This window comes from Homalodisca vitripennis, chromosome 1 (genome assembly GCF_021130785.1).
Source record: "Homalodisca vitripennis isolate AUS2020 chromosome 1, UT_GWSS_2.1, whole genome shotgun sequence".
NCBI classification, from domain to species: domain Eukaryota; kingdom Metazoa; phylum Arthropoda; class Insecta; order Hemiptera; family Cicadellidae; genus Homalodisca; species Homalodisca vitripennis.
Window position 1 is genome coordinate 30,096,059 of NC_060207.1, and position 17,800 is coordinate 30,113,858.

At 33.1% G+C, this 17,800-nt stretch overlaps 1 protein-coding gene across 3 annotated transcripts in view; it reads left to right on the forward strand.

Annotated features, from left to right (window-relative positions):
- LOC124359103 (zinc finger protein 250-like) overlaps positions 1–17,800 on the forward strand; it is a 56,460-nt gene that overhangs the window by 21,064 nt on the left and 17,596 nt on the right. For 2 of the 3 annotated variants that reach the window (XM_046811553.1, XM_046811569.1), the window contains 5 exons: positions 1,349–1,564; positions 2,674–2,874; positions 7,983–8,168; positions 9,254–9,427; positions 11,266–11,448. In XM_046811553.1, the coding sequence (XP_046667509.1) occupies positions 1,349–1,564; positions 2,674–2,874; positions 7,983–8,168; positions 9,254–9,427; positions 11,266–11,448 (960 nt within the window). The remainder of the gene's footprint in view (positions 1–1,348; positions 1,565–2,673; positions 2,875–7,982; positions 8,169–9,253; positions 9,428–11,265; positions 11,449–17,800) is intronic. The other variant, XM_046811562.1, reaches the window with a different exon arrangement.

The following is a 17,800-nucleotide window of genomic DNA, read 5'->3' on the forward strand; positions in this document are numbered from 1 at the left end:
TGGGGTATGTTCATGCGGGCTGTGGTTGTTTGTGGGTTTGGTTTTTACGTCATAGTCTGGGTCTTCGACCTCTGACTCATCAGTCTCGTATTGTTCATCGTCGAGGTCGGGCATATCCAGGGACACCAGGGTCGTCTTTCATAATCTGAATCACTATTAGCAAAAATGACGTCTATTCGGGATTCCACTAGTTCAGGAGCAAATCCAAGTCTATTGTATTTTAAGAATAACACTGAAACACACAACAAAAACGGTTTTTTTTTATTAAATTTGAAGTAGTCTAAAAACTAAAACACAACGCTAACTGAGAACGGCGACCACAAAAAACGCGGGAAAAGTATATCCCCACGAGCGGCAAAAACGGACAACCATACCACGACGAGGGAGTGCTGAAGAGCACACTGACTGGGTTTCTAAACAAATGGCGCTGTGCAGTAGGATTGTAGTCATGCGCGCCTGGCGCGAGGGCAGCCGTGCAGTAGATCTACCGCAACCGCATTGAACGTGTTTAATTTGAAATAAAAATCAGTTTTGCTAACGACCAGACTTTTAATTCAATTCCTTGTAAAAAAATAAATTAGAATATTTTTTGTAACTCTGTGTACATTTTTCACATATTACAAATAAATATAAATACAATGAATATTTAACGGATTCCTGTGAAAAGTTGTTTATAAATAAAAAAACCAATATTGCGGACTGGCAGTCCGCGCGCGTTTGCCCGCGTTACTCACGGCCGCGCGTGTACCCGAGGGTTAAGATTTTTTAAGAATTAAGTTTTATGTTGAAACGGATAATCCTCTCTCAGTGTACGGATCATCGTAACTATTAATATTGTTGTCATATCAATATGTATAATATAAAGGGAGTCCACTTTGTCTGTGGTACCATTGGTATCTAAAAATTGACTAAATTTACAGGAAAGATTAAATGGGCAACTTCACCTACTTTTGAGTAACAATTCTAAAATATGATTTTAGAATTTCAAAAGTTGGCTGTCATTTTCCATAACTGTGACTAACTTTAAAATGTATTCTGTTCACTGTGTAATGTACGCTGTTTTTTAATTGTTAAATTCATTTTACCTATGATTCTATTCCATCCATAAATTGTTTACCTTGAAGAAATTTACAATATAATTTGTATTTTTCCACTGTTTTATGTACACCCTGCTCTGAACTGTGTGATGTGTAAATTAAATTGACGATTTCTTGTAGAAATGTTACTGTAGTGTAGGAGATATATGGGAGATTACATTTGTTCCCAAAACACCATTTATCAAAAACAAATCATGTATAAAACTATATCTATGTCTTATGATTTACCTAAAGTACAAATTTATTTGCAGCCTGATTTTATAGCCAAGAGCAGTTATTACATCAACAAGCTGTGTAGTGGCTTAGAAGAAATGAAATCAAAACGGGAGAAATTGGAAATTAATTGTGGCAAAAATAATTCTGATTTAGTTAAATCATCACAGATGAAAGAAAATGAAGTAACTATTTTGAATAAAGAAAACCCACAAGCAAAATATGCTGCCTGTTCAAAAACCACTGAGACTCAGGTAAATGAGACCCAGTTCAAATAGTTTTATAGTTTAAATATTAAGAAAAAAATGTATGGGTGTCAACTATAAACTCTTAGTGGCAATTATAATTTAAAATGTGAAGAAAAATCTAGAAATTAAGATCAAGATTTCAGAGAAATAGATGAATTTGGAGGGGGTTAAGGGATAATAATTTAAGTAGACAATGTGTCCTGTAGGGGTAGAATGGTACTTAATACACAAAAATTACCATGTTCATCCTTAACCCTTCGCACTCTATAGTCCAGTCTCACTGGACATGGTGGATTCATTTGTCAGTTCGGAATTATTTAGACCGTTTGGCTTCACAGCTCTCCAGTCCTGTATCACTGGACATGGCGGATTCATTTGTCAGCTCAGAATTGTTTAGATCCTGTTTGTCTTCACAGCTCTCCAGCCCTGTAATCACTGGACATGGCGGATTCATTTGTCAGCTTGGAATTGTTTAAATCCTGTTTGTCCTCACAGCTCTCCAGTCCTGTATCACTGGCCATTGTGGGTTCATTTGTGAGCTTGGAATTGTTTAGATCCTGTTTGTTCTCACAGCTCTCTAGTCCTATATCACTGGACATGGCTGATTCATTTGTCAGGTCAGAATTTTTTAGCCCCTGTTTGTCCTCACAGCTCTCCAGTCCTGTATCACAGGACATGGCGGATTCATTTGTCAGTTCGGAATTGTTTAGACCCTGTCCAGTTAAAAGTATAAAGAAAGAATAAAACAAAATTATTAATTGTTTGATTTTAAGTTAATAAGAAGTTTATTCAATAAAGTAAGGATCATCTACAAATGTACAAAAAGTTGTTTACATTAGCAAGATTCAAGCATTTCTTTGTTCTATATGTAGAATATTTAAAACTAATAAAATATTTATGAGCAGTATGAAAGTACAGTTAAATGAATTACATTAAATTTGTAATAGTATTAGTAACATGCTTTCAGTGTACAAACAACACTGTTGTCAAATTTGTTATTTAACTGACAATTACTCAAGGAAATTCTATTTCTTGTTTTGAAATACTTGAGATATTTAATTGTGCTATATAATTGTCTTGATACAAACTAATATATAATTATTATTTCTATTCAGAGTTCACAGAGTTCAGGAATATGTGAATTGGATGAATCATTGTCTTCAGTTGAAAATTTACAGTTAGTAACAGATAAGGTGCTTCAGCCAAATTTTCAGAATTGTGAAAACAGTAATAATCAAATAAACAATGAAGGAAAAGATGATATTAATTACAAAGAGAAATTCAGTGAGAAACAACTGATGCAGAACATAACAAAGGTACTGTGTTTCTATTACATTTTTTATATTAATTTGTTTAATATTTGAGAGTAATTTTCAGCCTTGATTACACCTGAAGTTCTCTAACATTATTTTATTAAAAGTTAGAGTTTTAATACACTTAAATGGTTTCATTTAATCAATTTAAAAAATCACTGTATCTCAAGTGTTGGTGTTCTCAGCCATTTTGTTCATTGCATTTGTTAATAATTTACTATAGATTAATTTCTTTAAAAAAGTTGCTGCTTTTGTTGATGACATCTCATTTGAGTATAACTTTTATTATTATTATGTATTATATGATAAAAGTAATATATGTAATTGGTTTTCTTTAAATCTTTTTGATTTTAATGAGAATTCTTTAATACAGCTTTTAAATAGCCTACTTATATTATGAAGTAAGAGCTTTAGTACTTTGTAAAGCTAGGTAAAAAATTGATTTATAATGTGATTGAATAAACAATAAAGGTATGAGAGTCAGTTTTCTCTTTGAAATTATATAAGCAATGGGATATCAGATTTTTATGTTTTAATGTCAATTTATAATCTGTGTTTATGTAAAGTAGTAAAGTTTTTTTTATGTTATGTAATTTAGTAAAGAAACATTAACAGTAGTATATGTTTGAAATAGTGTTTAATTAAATCAACTGTAGGGCCCCTGCACTAGCAATTAAAATAGCAAAAATTACAACATTCTATTGAAACGAAATCATTGTAGTTTTTATTTAGTGTTGCAACTAATACTAATGTGTACCTACTTCAAAACTAAATTATCTACAAATTAATATTTAATATATACCATCATCCGGAAAGTAAGATCCGTATCATGGTAACTATTTTAGTGGCAAGGGAACAGCGCAATGAAGCTATTAGCAATGAAAATTGTAGAGTACTGTTTACTTTGTGAACTTAAGATATTTAAAACAATTTATCAACCTGTGAAATACGATCAGTTATCCAGATTTTGACAGCGAGGACCGTTCAAGTAGCGGATATTCAGAGACAGATAAGTGAAGTGTACAACCATAATGCGGTGAGTGACAACAAAGTGCGGAAGTGGGTGAGAGCTTTCTTCAAAGATGGATGGGGAAATGTCCACAATGAACAGCGATCTGGCCGGCCAACTGTGATCACTGAAGATTTGGTCAATGTTGTTGTTGAAAAGATTCTTGAAAATCGGTGATTTACCATTTCATCATTAGCACTGGAACTTCTGACCATAAGTAAAATGACACTGCAAAAAATTGTCTCTGAACATGTGAAATTTCACAAATTGTGCTCGTATTGGGTTTCTAGGCTGCTTACTGAGAAACACAAAATGAGAAGAATGGGTTATGCTCTTGGATGGCGATACAAGTTTAGAGAACATTGCTATAGGTGATGATACATGATTTCTCACATAACCCCAGAAACATAATACCAGTCAATGAAATGGTATCACATGATGTCACCAGTTAAAAGTCAAGGCCAAAAAACAATCTCGAAACGCAAGGTTATGGCGTCCATGTTTTGGAATAGACATGGAATGTTGTTAGTTGAGTTTATAGAACGAGGAAGAACAATAAATGTAGCCAACTGTTTTGATACTCTAAATTTTGACGTGCAATACAGAATAAGCGACTTGGCCTATTGACATATAGAGTTTTCTTGTTGTATGACAATGCCAGACCCCACTCTGACATCCAAACCCAAAATCTCATCAGATCATTTCATTGGGAACAGATTGACCACCGCCGTACAGTCTGGACTTGACGCCAAGACTTTCACTTGTTTCGCTACCTCAAAGGGTTTCTCGACGGTAAGCGCTTCAACATTGATAATGAGGTGAAAGAGGCAGTCTAAGATTGGTTATCCTCTAAGATATCAGCATTCAAAAGGTCTTAGAATGTGATGAAAAATGTTTAACCAGAAATTGAAACAATATTGAAAAATAAAGAAATATATCAGGAGTAAAATTAACCCTTTTAGTGCCAACGTCCGAATTTTCGGACGTTGGATTATTGTACGTAGTTTGCCAGCGTCTGTATTTTCGGACGTTTTGTAAAAAAAAATAAAAATTACTTTAATTAGTCAAAATAAACATACTTGTAATGTTTTAGAATCGCAATACAACGATCTTTCTGATAATTACATTACCCAGTGTATAAGTCATACTAGGTAGCCATATTTTGATTTTAAAGTTGGCTATTCTGTGCATTTCGTTTCTCAGCTGTCAACATTAGACAGCATTGTCGTTGTTGTTTACAGTTGTACTTTAGTTGTTCGTGAGTGTTTTAAGTGAAGTGAAATGTGCTAATGACTTCTTTCTATCAAAATGAAACGTTCTCATTCACCTGTTAGTGATAATACCATCGCTAGATTAGTAGAAAGTGAATATCTTTCAGACGGTTTCGTGAGTGAAATTTCAGAAAATGAAAAAGTGTCGAGTTCAAGTTCGGTTGTTGACGATACAGATAATGACCCGACCTACGATCCCGTTGGACCGACAACTTCCTCAGGTAATCAAGGTTTAGGACTGAATCGACTAAACTTGGTAATTGATACAAATTCAGAAGAATCTAACAGTGATTCATTTGATAGTGAACCATCACGTCGTCATAGGGCTAGGCCTAACCAACAAGGTCATAGACTTGAGGCCGTAGAGATACCTCAAAGATCTAGGCCTAACGATAGGAATAGCAGTAGTAGCTCTGCAGAAGACTCTGAGAATGAACCTGACTGGGTGGAAGTGAATGAAACCAATGATATTGAACACAGGCCTCTCCATTCCATACACTTTCAGGAACAGCCAGGAGTCAAGCACTGTCCTCCAATGAACTCTCCTCCAAATGCTTATTTCAAAATTTTCATTACCATTCCTTTGATTGAAATAATGGTTCGGTTTACAAACAAATACGCCAGGAACTTTATTGATAAAAATCGCGATAGAATGAAAGAACACAGTAGGCTAAAATCTTGGAGACCTGTGACTGTAAACGAAATGCAAGCTTTCCTTCTGGTGTTGATAAATATGGCTATCAAAAGACAAAACACTATCGCTTCCTTTTGGTCTACTCTTAAAAGTCAATTGATTCCTTGGTTCCCTAGAATGATGACGAGGAACCGTTTTCAGGCAATACTGAAATTTTTTCACTTGGTGGATACTACAAATTTACCTAAGTCAGGCCAACCAAACTACGATCCTTGTGCTAGGTTCGAACCACTGATTGATCACATGAACCGGATTTCCAAATTGCATTTTACACCAGATAAAAATTTATCTATTGACGAAAGCATGATTGCAACCTAAACACATTCACAGCTTCTCCAGTACATGCCTAAAAAACATCACCGGTGGGGTGTGAAGTTATAGATGTTGGTTGATGCTACCACTCATTATTGTGTAAGTTTTTTTTGTATACAAAGGAGCCAAAGGTAATGAGAAGACAACGGTAAAAGAAAAAGGTTTAGGCTTTACAGTAGTGGATAAACTAATGAGTATGTCTACTTTGTACAATAAGGGATACCACGTTTTTGTGGACAATTTTTTCACCTCCCTGACATTGGCAACACATCTATATTCTAAGGAATCCTTTATAACTGGCACTCTAAGGCACAACCGTTAAGGTATCCCTGCTCAATAAATACAAAAGTTTAAAGTTGGAGAAACAAATTACATGAGGAAAAGTGAAATGATTATTCTTGGCTACAGACAAAAGCAGGCACAAAAAAAGCAGGTTTTGCTGTTGTCTACAAATGATGTCGCTGCTTCAGAGCGTAAAGTAAAACGCAGAGTAAATTTTACTGTCATATCTAACAAACCAAAAATGATACGTAATTACAATGCTAATATGGGTGGGGTTGATAGATCAGACCAAATGCTACACCAATACCTGGACGATAGGAGAAATTTTAAATTTTGGAAAAAAAATACCTTCAATCTCTTATCCAGAATGCTTTTCAAGCAAAACACTACAAAGCCTATATCACATCTAGAATTTCTGGTATCCATTGTTGACGAGCTAGGTGATCAGTGGCTTCAGTTGCAGGAAAGTGCCACCAGTCCTAGACCTATGGCAAGCATCCGTGGTGGTGGTGGTAATGCTGACGTCAGAAAATTATTTGAAAAAATTGGAGTAAAAATGGATAAAAACTGTGGTGTATGTAGCGTAGCAAGCACTAAATCAGGAGGAAAACGAAAAAAATCATCCAATATGTGTGTTAAATGTAACAGAGGAGTGCACACCAAGTATTACCCTCTACACTTCTGCTGAACGTTCTCTTCAAATTTTCTATTTTGTACATTTTTATGTAAATAGTTACTTGTTATTTTAAGTGATCCCTAGAGAACAATATTTATTTATTTCAAGAGAGTTACTATCCTATTGATCTGTGAAATATTTTGACTCTTGTGTTAAGTCCTTCAAGAAAACAAGAAGACATTTAACAGATTAGGCAAAACGGAGTGTTTTTTCAGGTTAGCACACTTTTGATATTTTTTTTGTACTTTCACAATTTTTAATTCATCAGTTTGAAAGTTTGTAAATTTCAATAGAATAAAATTAGGAATTCAGTGATGTAATCAATGTTTTTCCAATGTTCTTTTTACTGTTGTGTATCACAAGTTAAACTCAAAAAAGTAAAAAATAAAAATTTTTAAATATTAATAATTTAATTTTTTTAAAGTAATGAACACAATTTTTTGTCAAATAAAGTGCAGGATACAAAATACAACTATTTAAGTTTAAAAAAAAAAAAAAAACCATGAATTTATCTTAAAAAATAATGTAGTTACAATTGTTTAAAGAATTACGGTACATTTTGGCTAAACGTGGCTGGCAATCTTGGTACAAACATGCATGTGTACGCCTGGCTTTCCTGGTACAAATTTCAAAAATTTTGTTTGGCACTAAAAGGGCACAAGTGTTTTTGAAAAATCTGTTTTATATTTTTTATAAGAAATCAGACCCTCATATTTTTAATATATACTTATACATTTTTTTGCAAATTATATATAAGTATATATACAAGTTTTTGTTTATTGAGGGCAAAAAATATTTTAGTATGTTTTATTACTGAAAATACACATGGTTTTACATTATTATTATATTATTATTACTTCCCTTTAGGGATTTCGCATTTCAGAAATATGTGAATTTAATGAACCATTGTCTCCATTGGAAAGTCCACCACCACCAAATGAAATAGCGTATCCAAATGTAAAACATTTTGGAGACACCAGTAACAAAGAAGAAAAAAAAGCAGAAGACAATATTTTGTATAAGAAGAAATGTAATGGACAATTGAAAAAGCAGGTTGTCCGTTTTATCACTTGATGTTACTATTAATTTCTCTACTAACCTCTTGAATACTGTCACTTTTAACCGTTATTCTGTTTAGAGAGATAAGAATTGTTTGTTATAAATCTAGACTTAAATAAATAGTTCGTATAATATTTATTCACATTTATTTACGTCAATTTCTATATAGACAACATTGAGTTCGATTGTGTTACGTATCCCTCAAGGGACTTGGTTGAGAGTTAGCAACACTTATAACTCAGGGTGATATCACATTAATGAGTTCAGCTATAGACTTGAAATGTGTATATTTTGTTATCACTCAGCGGGTTGGAAAAGTTTCTTTTGTCTGTCTGCGCGCAGGATATCACGAATCAGTTATAGATTTTGCATGTAACTTCAGAAAATCCTGCTAATAAAAATAAATAAAATTAGTACACATTTTATATTTCATGATATTTTATCATGTTTTTTCCTAAAACATTACTACATTTTTCAAAATACATACTAAAAATAAAAAAAATGTATTGCGTAAACATGTATTTACACAAAAATCACCATCATAATTTCTACATTAACATGTTTATAGTTTACATGTATCAGAAACTTGATAAAACTTGGTTTATGGTTGGTAAACAGTCCATTCCAACATTTAAGGATTTTTTTATTACAAACATTGATTTATAATTAAATCATAGAGGTCTTATTGATTCTGACTGCATTATCACTTTTCGTAATTTAAATATTACATAATTGTTGTTTTTATAATTTGCCTGATCGGCACTACTTGTAGTCATTAAAAGATTATTGCTTTTGTTAAGTTTTATTGTTAGTTCAAGAAACAAAACTCCTAGTGTAAATAAACAAACTGTATGTGAAAACTATATTACTAAATGTTATTGTTTCATAGTTCATATGTATATGACTTATTTTACATAATGTTTAAATATTGACAAGATATACTGTCTATTGAATCAAAGAGATCAATAAACATCTATTTTTCTGTTTACATTTTTGTTCTCGTAAATGTTTTATGACTTGACCAGTGCATAAAAATCATCTGTATAAATATGACCTCAGTATCAATGTTGTGTCCTCAGGGGTTGTGGCCAGGTGATAATAGTGTGCCAGCACTGGATGATATGATATCATCACCAGAAGATCCTCATGTGCTAGGATACAATGATTGCTATGGGAGTATCAACTCGCCTAATGTTACTATTAATACTCCTGAGTGGGAAAATAGGCAAACACCAAATAAACCAGGTTTACAGGTAATTTAATTGCCTATCAATTTCAACTGGAAATATTTTATATAATTTAATTTATACAAGAGTGTTATTGAAAAGATTGTAACAAGATTTTACTATTGTCAAAGGTAGCCAAGATCCCTCATCCAATTGTTGCTCAATTGTGCATTTTTGAGAACCAACTGCATTTCTTTCTATAATTATTTTTAATTTCAAGGATTATTTTCTGTGTCATACTTAAATATCTAATGTTAAAAACATTTTGATTTGACTAGTTTGTGCTTATTTCTTTGCTAAATGTTATTGACTTTTTAAGAATAATTTTACAATAGTAATTAGTAGTATGATACATTATGACTCTACTATAATAGTGACAATGGAGTTGCAATGTGACTATGTCCTAATTGCCACCTTACTAATCAAATCAAATCAAATCTTTTTTTTTGCGAAGACAATATTTACATTGTATGGCAAACGTCATGGGGTTTTTTAAAATTTCTAACATTCATATAACAATACACACTCACACATACAATTTTACAGTTACGCCTCTTTCATCCATCGCCAATGCTACCCACTTAGTACAGCGGAGTCAGTCTTCTAATTGGGCGGTCTCCCAGTCGAATGCCAAAATCTCACCTGCATTATAGAATGCTTGTGACACCAATAGGCGTTTAAGGCGAGTCTCTAACGCCTTAGGCGTTGGGGCATCTTTAATTGAATTGGGCAGTCTGTTGGGGAAATAAACACCCACCTGCGAGGGCAGGCATTCATAAACCACCGTTCTGTGTCTCTCAGTTCGGTAGTTAGCACTCCCACGTGTCTCATACATGTGTATGTCTCGGCCTCTGGTTAAGGCACATTTACTCATACAAAAAAAAGTTGTTTCCAAAATGTAGAGGCACGGCAGAGTCAACAGCTGCAATTTCTTGAAAGCTTCCCTGCACGACTATCTAAATTTGATTTTGGCGATTATTCGAATTGCTTTTTTTTGAAGTCTGAATACTCTTTGAAACTGTGTGTTTGCGCAAGCTCCCCAAAGGACCACACCGTAAGACAGATGGGGGTAAATCAGTCCATAATACGCCGTAATCAGTACCTGACTCGGGCAGTATTTGGCTAAAGATCTCAGAACAAAAATTCCAGAGCAGACTTTGGCGCAAACATAGTCAATATGCTCATTCCAAGTCAGCCCTTGATCAAGGTGCATTCCTAGGAATTTTGAAGAGCTGACTTCTTCCAGTGTGGAGTCATCTAACAAAATGGCAGGCCCACACTGGTTGCCTGCGGTGCGCAAGGCAAAATTCAAAACGTTGGTTTTTGAAGAGTTTGTTGTAAGATTGAGGCTGTGAAAGTATTGGACACAGTTGTTGATATCAACATAAGCCTGTTGTTCCAACACTTCACTTGATGTTGCATTGAAGAAGAGAGTCGTAATTTTCCCTTAAAAACATTTGTGTAACCTATTAAAGTAATTGGCGTAGAAAGACCTATTGATTTTATTGTTGATTCAGTTATAAAACTGTAGTGCTTGTTATAGACCACCATCCCACACCACAGTTACCCCATTGTAAAAATACTTAACATTATTCCTTATAGTGATTTATTTTTAGGTGCTTTGAATTGAGTTAGTTTTTTTAGAGAGGTCTTTCTACGCCAATTACTTTAATAGGTTACACAAATGTTTTTGAGGGAAAATTGTCTAAACACATTTGCAACATTTTGGGAATTGAAGTAGTTACCTCTCAGTTATAGAGACTTATGCTACGATGCAAGTCTACAATATACAAATTTAGTGTAGCATAATAGCTTAATTTCAATAGTAACATTAATTTTCTTATATTTAATCTCCATTTTTCCAGGATTCTGAGAACGATAAAACCATCGTTGAAAGGTTGGTAACTGAAATAGGTTCAGATCTCAGCAGTCCAGATCATTATAATGCTGTCTCTGACTTTGGAAATCACTTCTTGGTACCTGAAACAACTATGGCAACAGGAACACAAGAAAGGTTTATGTCTGATGGTTCTCTAACACCCAATCATGTAAGTTAAATAACGTTTTCACAGCCTATGTCATGATCATTGCAGAGAACAACTTATTGTAAATCATAACAGTGTCATTCTCACACTAGAAGTTTGAGAAATCTCTGAAAAAAATAAGCTATTTCGATTGTCCTTACAGCTGCACTTTATGTACGCTTTTAAGAAAAATCTGTGTTTTCATGACAATTGTAATTTTCATTCCTACAAATACTAAAATACCTGAAAATTTTGTATAATTTCAACACAGTTTAGTCATTGTTCGTTTCCTAATTTTATATATATATATATATATATACTGTATATAGCGACCTCGTGTCGTCGCAACCGGAAGAGGGCACCTTCCAGAGGAATAATAATTAACCTTGGATCCGCCACTAGATTCCCCCTATCCAAAACCTAACCAGCTTTGATTACTAAAGATAAACTAATAATTTAGATATGGTTCCGAAAGGTTCCCTAACAATTATACTAAGTCCTAGACCACATACACTCACCTCTACCCGGTCCACTCTACCCGATCGCTGCACGACTCGACCACCCAACCTTCGATCTCAGCCTGCTAACCTAGCAGGATTCATCCTACCAGAACCTGTCCAGAAGAATTCCGGATGGTAGGAGGCTCCTATTGTTTAAGCTATGACCTAGAGGTCGGCGCAGCTGGCTAACGTGTTCGCGGCTACTGATAGATTACGCGGACCAATTTCAAATCTATAGAGGCACTCGCCGCAATATATATATAAAAAAGCACTTGCGAGGACTAGAATCAGATCTTTTACTTCCCTGGTGGTAGTGCGCACACACCCAGCAAGTGAGAGATCTAAGTTTGCGTCCCTGCAGAGCAAGTACTATTTGTGATTCAACGTTTATTGAAATTAAATTAATCTTTTGCCATTCATACAAATGTAATGTATGTAAGTATACCCAGCAGGGATCACTTCTGGCTGGTTTATACCTTACAGTTGAACCTACCACTGGGCACAGCAAAAACCGACGTCACTTAAATCTGGGCAACCTTATGGATGTCCAGGAGCAGCACATCACTAACCACAAATGTCGAGATTCTGGGATTTATGGGCAATTCGGTCTATTTTCTGCTTTGTATCCTTGGTGGAAGTAAGTTGGTTTTAATGGAAAAGACATATTTTGTATACTTCCACATAAAATTTATTAAAATAGCGCTTTTGCCGGTTAAGGCATCATCAGTTTGACATTGTTTACAGAAAAAAACATATGTGTAAAATAGAAGAAACATATGATAAAATAGAATAAAATTTAAAACTAACTGTAAAGACCAAAAACTAATAAATTATAAAAGAATTATGTAGAAAAATATGGTTTGCAATTCATAATTTTGGAATGGATTTCTTTTTTCACTAATGGTATAAAAATATCACTGAAATTTATGGAATGTTGGGAAATACAATTATCTTTTAAAACTGTCATACACGCACTTTCAATTTTATTTCTTTTAGTCCAGGAAGATTCTTTAAACACAACACTAGACGATTCAAAATTTATATGATGATTTTCTTTTACTGCATGTTCAACTAATTTAGATTTTTCAATATTTTCTTTTTTATAATTATAAATATGTTCTTTTACTCTAATTTCCACAGGTCTTGATGTTTGGCCGATATACGTCTTGTTGCAACCACAGTCAATTTTGTATATCACATTCTTGGTTTCTTGATGTTTGTTTTTCGGTTTTAATTTTGTTAAGTAACTTCTTATATTATTTTGGGACTTAAAAACAGTGCGGATGTTAAATTTATAATTTATTCTACGAATTTTTTCTGATGTTCCTTTTACATAAGGAATAGTTACGGTAGTGAGATATTTAGGATTGTCTGTTTTGGTAATTTGCTTGCAAATTTTGTTTTTAGCCTTAGCTCGTTCAATAATTGATGGAGGGTAGTTGTTTTTAATCAAAAGTTCTGTAGTATAATTTTCTCCTAAAATTTTATCTTTGTTATCAGTTACCAAATTATTAATCTTCTGAAACAAATTTTGTACTAATCCAATTTTTACATGTTGAGGATGATTTGAATTATAATTAAGGTACTGTCCACTGAAAGTCTTCTTGTAAAATAATGTTGTTTTAATTGTGTTTTCTTTTGTTTTTGTTATCAAAATATCAAGAAACGGAATTTCACTGTTAACCTCATTTTCAATAGTAAATTTTATCGATGGTCTAATTGAATTGATGTGTTTTAAAAATTCGTCTTGGATGTTAATTTTATTTTCCCATACACAAAAGACATCATCAACATACCGTAACCAAATTTTGGGTTTAATACTCCAGTTTTCAAAAGCAATGTCTTCAAAGTGGTCCATAAATATGTTGCTAATTATTGGGCTGAGAACACCACCCATAGGTAAACCGGATACTTGATTGTAAAATCTATCTTTTAACTGAAAATAGTTGTGGCTAACACATACAGTAAGAAGTTCCATTACACAGTTAATAGATAATGTTGTTCTCATACTGAAGTTGTTATCATTAGAAAGTCGTTGTCTAATCAGACACAAAGCTTCAGAGACAGGTACATTTGTAAACAGACTATTTACGTCGTAGCTGACCATAATATCACTGTAATCAATATTAATATTTTTTATTTTATTGATAAAATCTTCTGAATTCTTGATGTAAGAATTAGCTTGTCCAAATAATGGACTAATAATAGGTAACAAAAATTTTGATAACTTTGATACAGGAGAGTCAATGGAACTTACTATTGGCCTAAGAGGAATTAAATCTTTATGAATTTTTGGTAGTCCATACAAATGTGGTGGCTTTGAATATTGAGGGCTTAATTTTACAATAAGAGGTTTACCTAGTTCATTTTCATGCTTTTTTAGTGTCTGTTTTATAATTTTCTCAATTTTTACTGTAGGATCCTTATTTATTGAAGTATATTCATCACAGTTAACTAATTTATTAATTTTACTATCATACTCTTCCTTGTCCAAGATAACTGTAACTTTACCCTTATCAGCAGGAAGAATTACTATGGATTCATCATTTCTTAGCGATTTAAGAGCACTAATCTCTGTGAAAGTAAGATTGCTTTTGGGTCTATTTGAATTTTCCAGTGTTTGTCGGATCAAAGCCCGGTAATAGTCTTGCTGTTCAGGAGGTAATAGATTAGCAGCTGAATCTGTTGGCATAACTATATCCACGCATGAAAAGTGTCCATTTGATATTGAAAAATTTAGGCCTTTGCTCAACAAGTTTAACTCACAATCTGTCATCGATTTGTTAGAAAGATTAAGAACAAACTGATTATTATTTGTCTGGTTATTATCGGAGTAAGGTAATTCGGAATCAGAAAAAGGACATATTATTTTATTGGCATTACAAAGCCTTACAATCTTTGATACTTGTTTAGTAAAAACATTATGAATCGTATCACTGACAATATCAAAAGTTTCTGCTTGAAATATATCTAATTCAATGGGATGTAATCTCAAAATGAGTAGTTCATGAATAATTTTAAGATATGTACTAACATTGTCTCTCAATTGATACCAATGTTTGATCTCTTCTGTTAGCCATACTTTCTTAGCCTTATATAAGGCAGATTTTGATGAACGAGATTTAGAGTTAATTTTGATTTGGATATAATTAGGAAATATATTTAACTTACGGCATTGGTTATTGAACCAAATATGTTGTGTGCATAATCTTTGTTTTGTTTTAAGTTTCCTGTACAAAACACATAGTCGTCCCGTGTCGCTTTCTTCCAAGAGTTTTTCATTTTCTGCTTTGTATCCTTGGTGGAAGTAAGTTGGTTTTAATGGAAAAGACATATTTTGTATACTTCCACATAAAATTTATTAAAATAGCGCTTTCGCCGGTTAAGGCATCATCAGTTTGACATTGTTTACAGAAAAAAACATATGTGTAAAATAGAAGAAACATATGATAAAATAGAATAAAATTTAAAACTAACTGTAAAGACCAAAAACTAATAAATTATAAAAGAATTATGTAGAAAAATATGGTTTGCAATTTTTGACTGTGCAACAATATGCAAAAATATGCAACAAAAAATTGACTGTGGTTGCAACAAGACGTATATCGGCCAAACATCAAGACCTGTGGAAATTAGAGTAAAAGAACATATTTATAATTATAAAAAAGAAAATATTGAAAAATCTAAATTAGTTGAACATGCAGTAAAAGAAAATCATCATATAAATTTTGAATCGTCTAGTGTTGTGTTTAAAGAATCTTCCTGGACTAAAAGAAATAAAATTGAAAGTGCGTGTATGACAGTTTTAAAAGATAATTGTATTTCCCAACATTCCATAAATTTCAGTGATATTTTTATACCATTAGTGAAAAAAGAAATCCATTCCAAAATTATGAATTGCAAACCATATTTTTCTACATAATTCTTTTATAATTTATTAGTTTTTGGTCTTTACAGTTAGTTTTAAATTTTATTCTATTTTATCATATGTTTCTTCTATTTTACACATATGTTTTTTTCTGTAAACAATGTCAAACTGATGATGCCTTAACCGGCGAAAGCGCTATTTTAATAAATTTTATGTGGAAGTATACAAAATATGTCTTTTCCAATTCGGTCTAGTCTACTGTGGGAGATGACTGTTGGAGTTGTTGGGGTTTGTTCCCTAACCTCAGAGGTTCTTGCTAGCCCCAACAAGGGTATGCCACCCCCTGCCTACTTTTACTGGAGAGGCTGGTTCAGAGCTGGCCTCCCCTTCTTTCAGGAAGACATGACTTTGATATGTAGTGCCCTAATTCTTCCTCATGGATCTCAATAGGAGGCAGCCCCTACTCTCTAACCTTAACCATCCTGAATATCCTGTTACTCCAGAAGCAACGCAAAGGTTATTACAGAACTAAGTGTTCTGACATAAGCTTCTTGTCCTAAGAGAACAAAAAAATGTATGTAAGTAAAATGTCGTTTGACAGGTATTTGTTTTTCCGATCATATGTTAGTTTAGTTATTTAAATATATATGTGACAGAAACGGCCAAATAAAAAAATAATTGTATTGTAAAAAGTAAGGGCTCTGTGATGTAGTGGTAGCGTACTCACCCGGCAAGTGCGAGATTCGGGTTCGAGTCCCAGCAGAGCAAGTACTTTTAGTGATTCAATGTTTATTGAAATTAAATTAGGCTATTGTCATTGATAAAAATTTAATTCATGTCTATACAGGCTGGCCATGACCTAGAGTTAAATCTTTTTGTGAGTGATAATGCAACATTAAATTTCAAAACTAAGCTTTCAGAAAATATGACACATTGTTTTATTTTTGATCTTTTAAGTACAGTTATGTGAGTTTCAATGGTGTAAAACACAATATGTTCAAAATATTGCTAGCAAAGCACAACTGCGATAGATTTATTTTATAGCGTCATGACTTACATTGACGCTGACATATTTTTCAATTAGATCCTGATTAAAATAAAAACTATTTAGATAGTAATTACATACTATATTTGTTATATGTTTAAAACCACATACAAGGATAGCGTCTTAACCATATCTGACTACCTCATCTTATCATGAGATAAGGACACCAATGATATATTTGGTTTGTATAATTTTTATTTCTACTGGATTTGGATCATTTAGTAGTTGGCAGTGATTTCAATATGTCTTTTACAAATCAGGCATATGCATAAATACATTTTGTGTATGGTTTCTGTGATGGCAATGCTAGTGTGGCTCAAAGGGAGTACACTGTCCAATATCCTGGTTGGCGAGTTCCCAGTACACAAATATTTACAAGGCTGCATCAGCGTTTTGTAGTGAGTTGGGAGAATAAGCGTTGGATTTAAACACACAAGAACAAGTACTGGACAGTGTTAGACAATACCTGGAGATTAGTAGCAGGGTTTTGCAGGCAACATCGGTGTGAGTAGAGGTACAATTTTGAACATTTTACAGGCGAATAAATTCTACCCTTATCATTTTACAAAAGTGCACACCCTTGAACCTAATGTTGTTATGCTGTTAGAAAAAAACCTATTGAATTCTGACATTGAACAATATAATTTTTTCAAAAAAAAAATCATATAGACGAAAGAGATCATAAAGACAATGCTCTTTTTACAAAAAAAGCGGTATTTAACTTTCACAACATACATTTGTGGAATACTGAAAACCCAAAAGCTGCAAAAAAGCAGTAATTTCAGAGAAGATTTAGTATTAATGTTTGGGCATGTGTGATTGGCGATCATCTCTTGATATCTCACATTTTTCAGGGAAGTTTAACTAGAGTTATAAATCTTGACTTTTTGTAACACAATTTGCCTTGAATGTTGGATGTGTTCGACCCTATACACCGCCAATATATTATTTATCAACAAGATG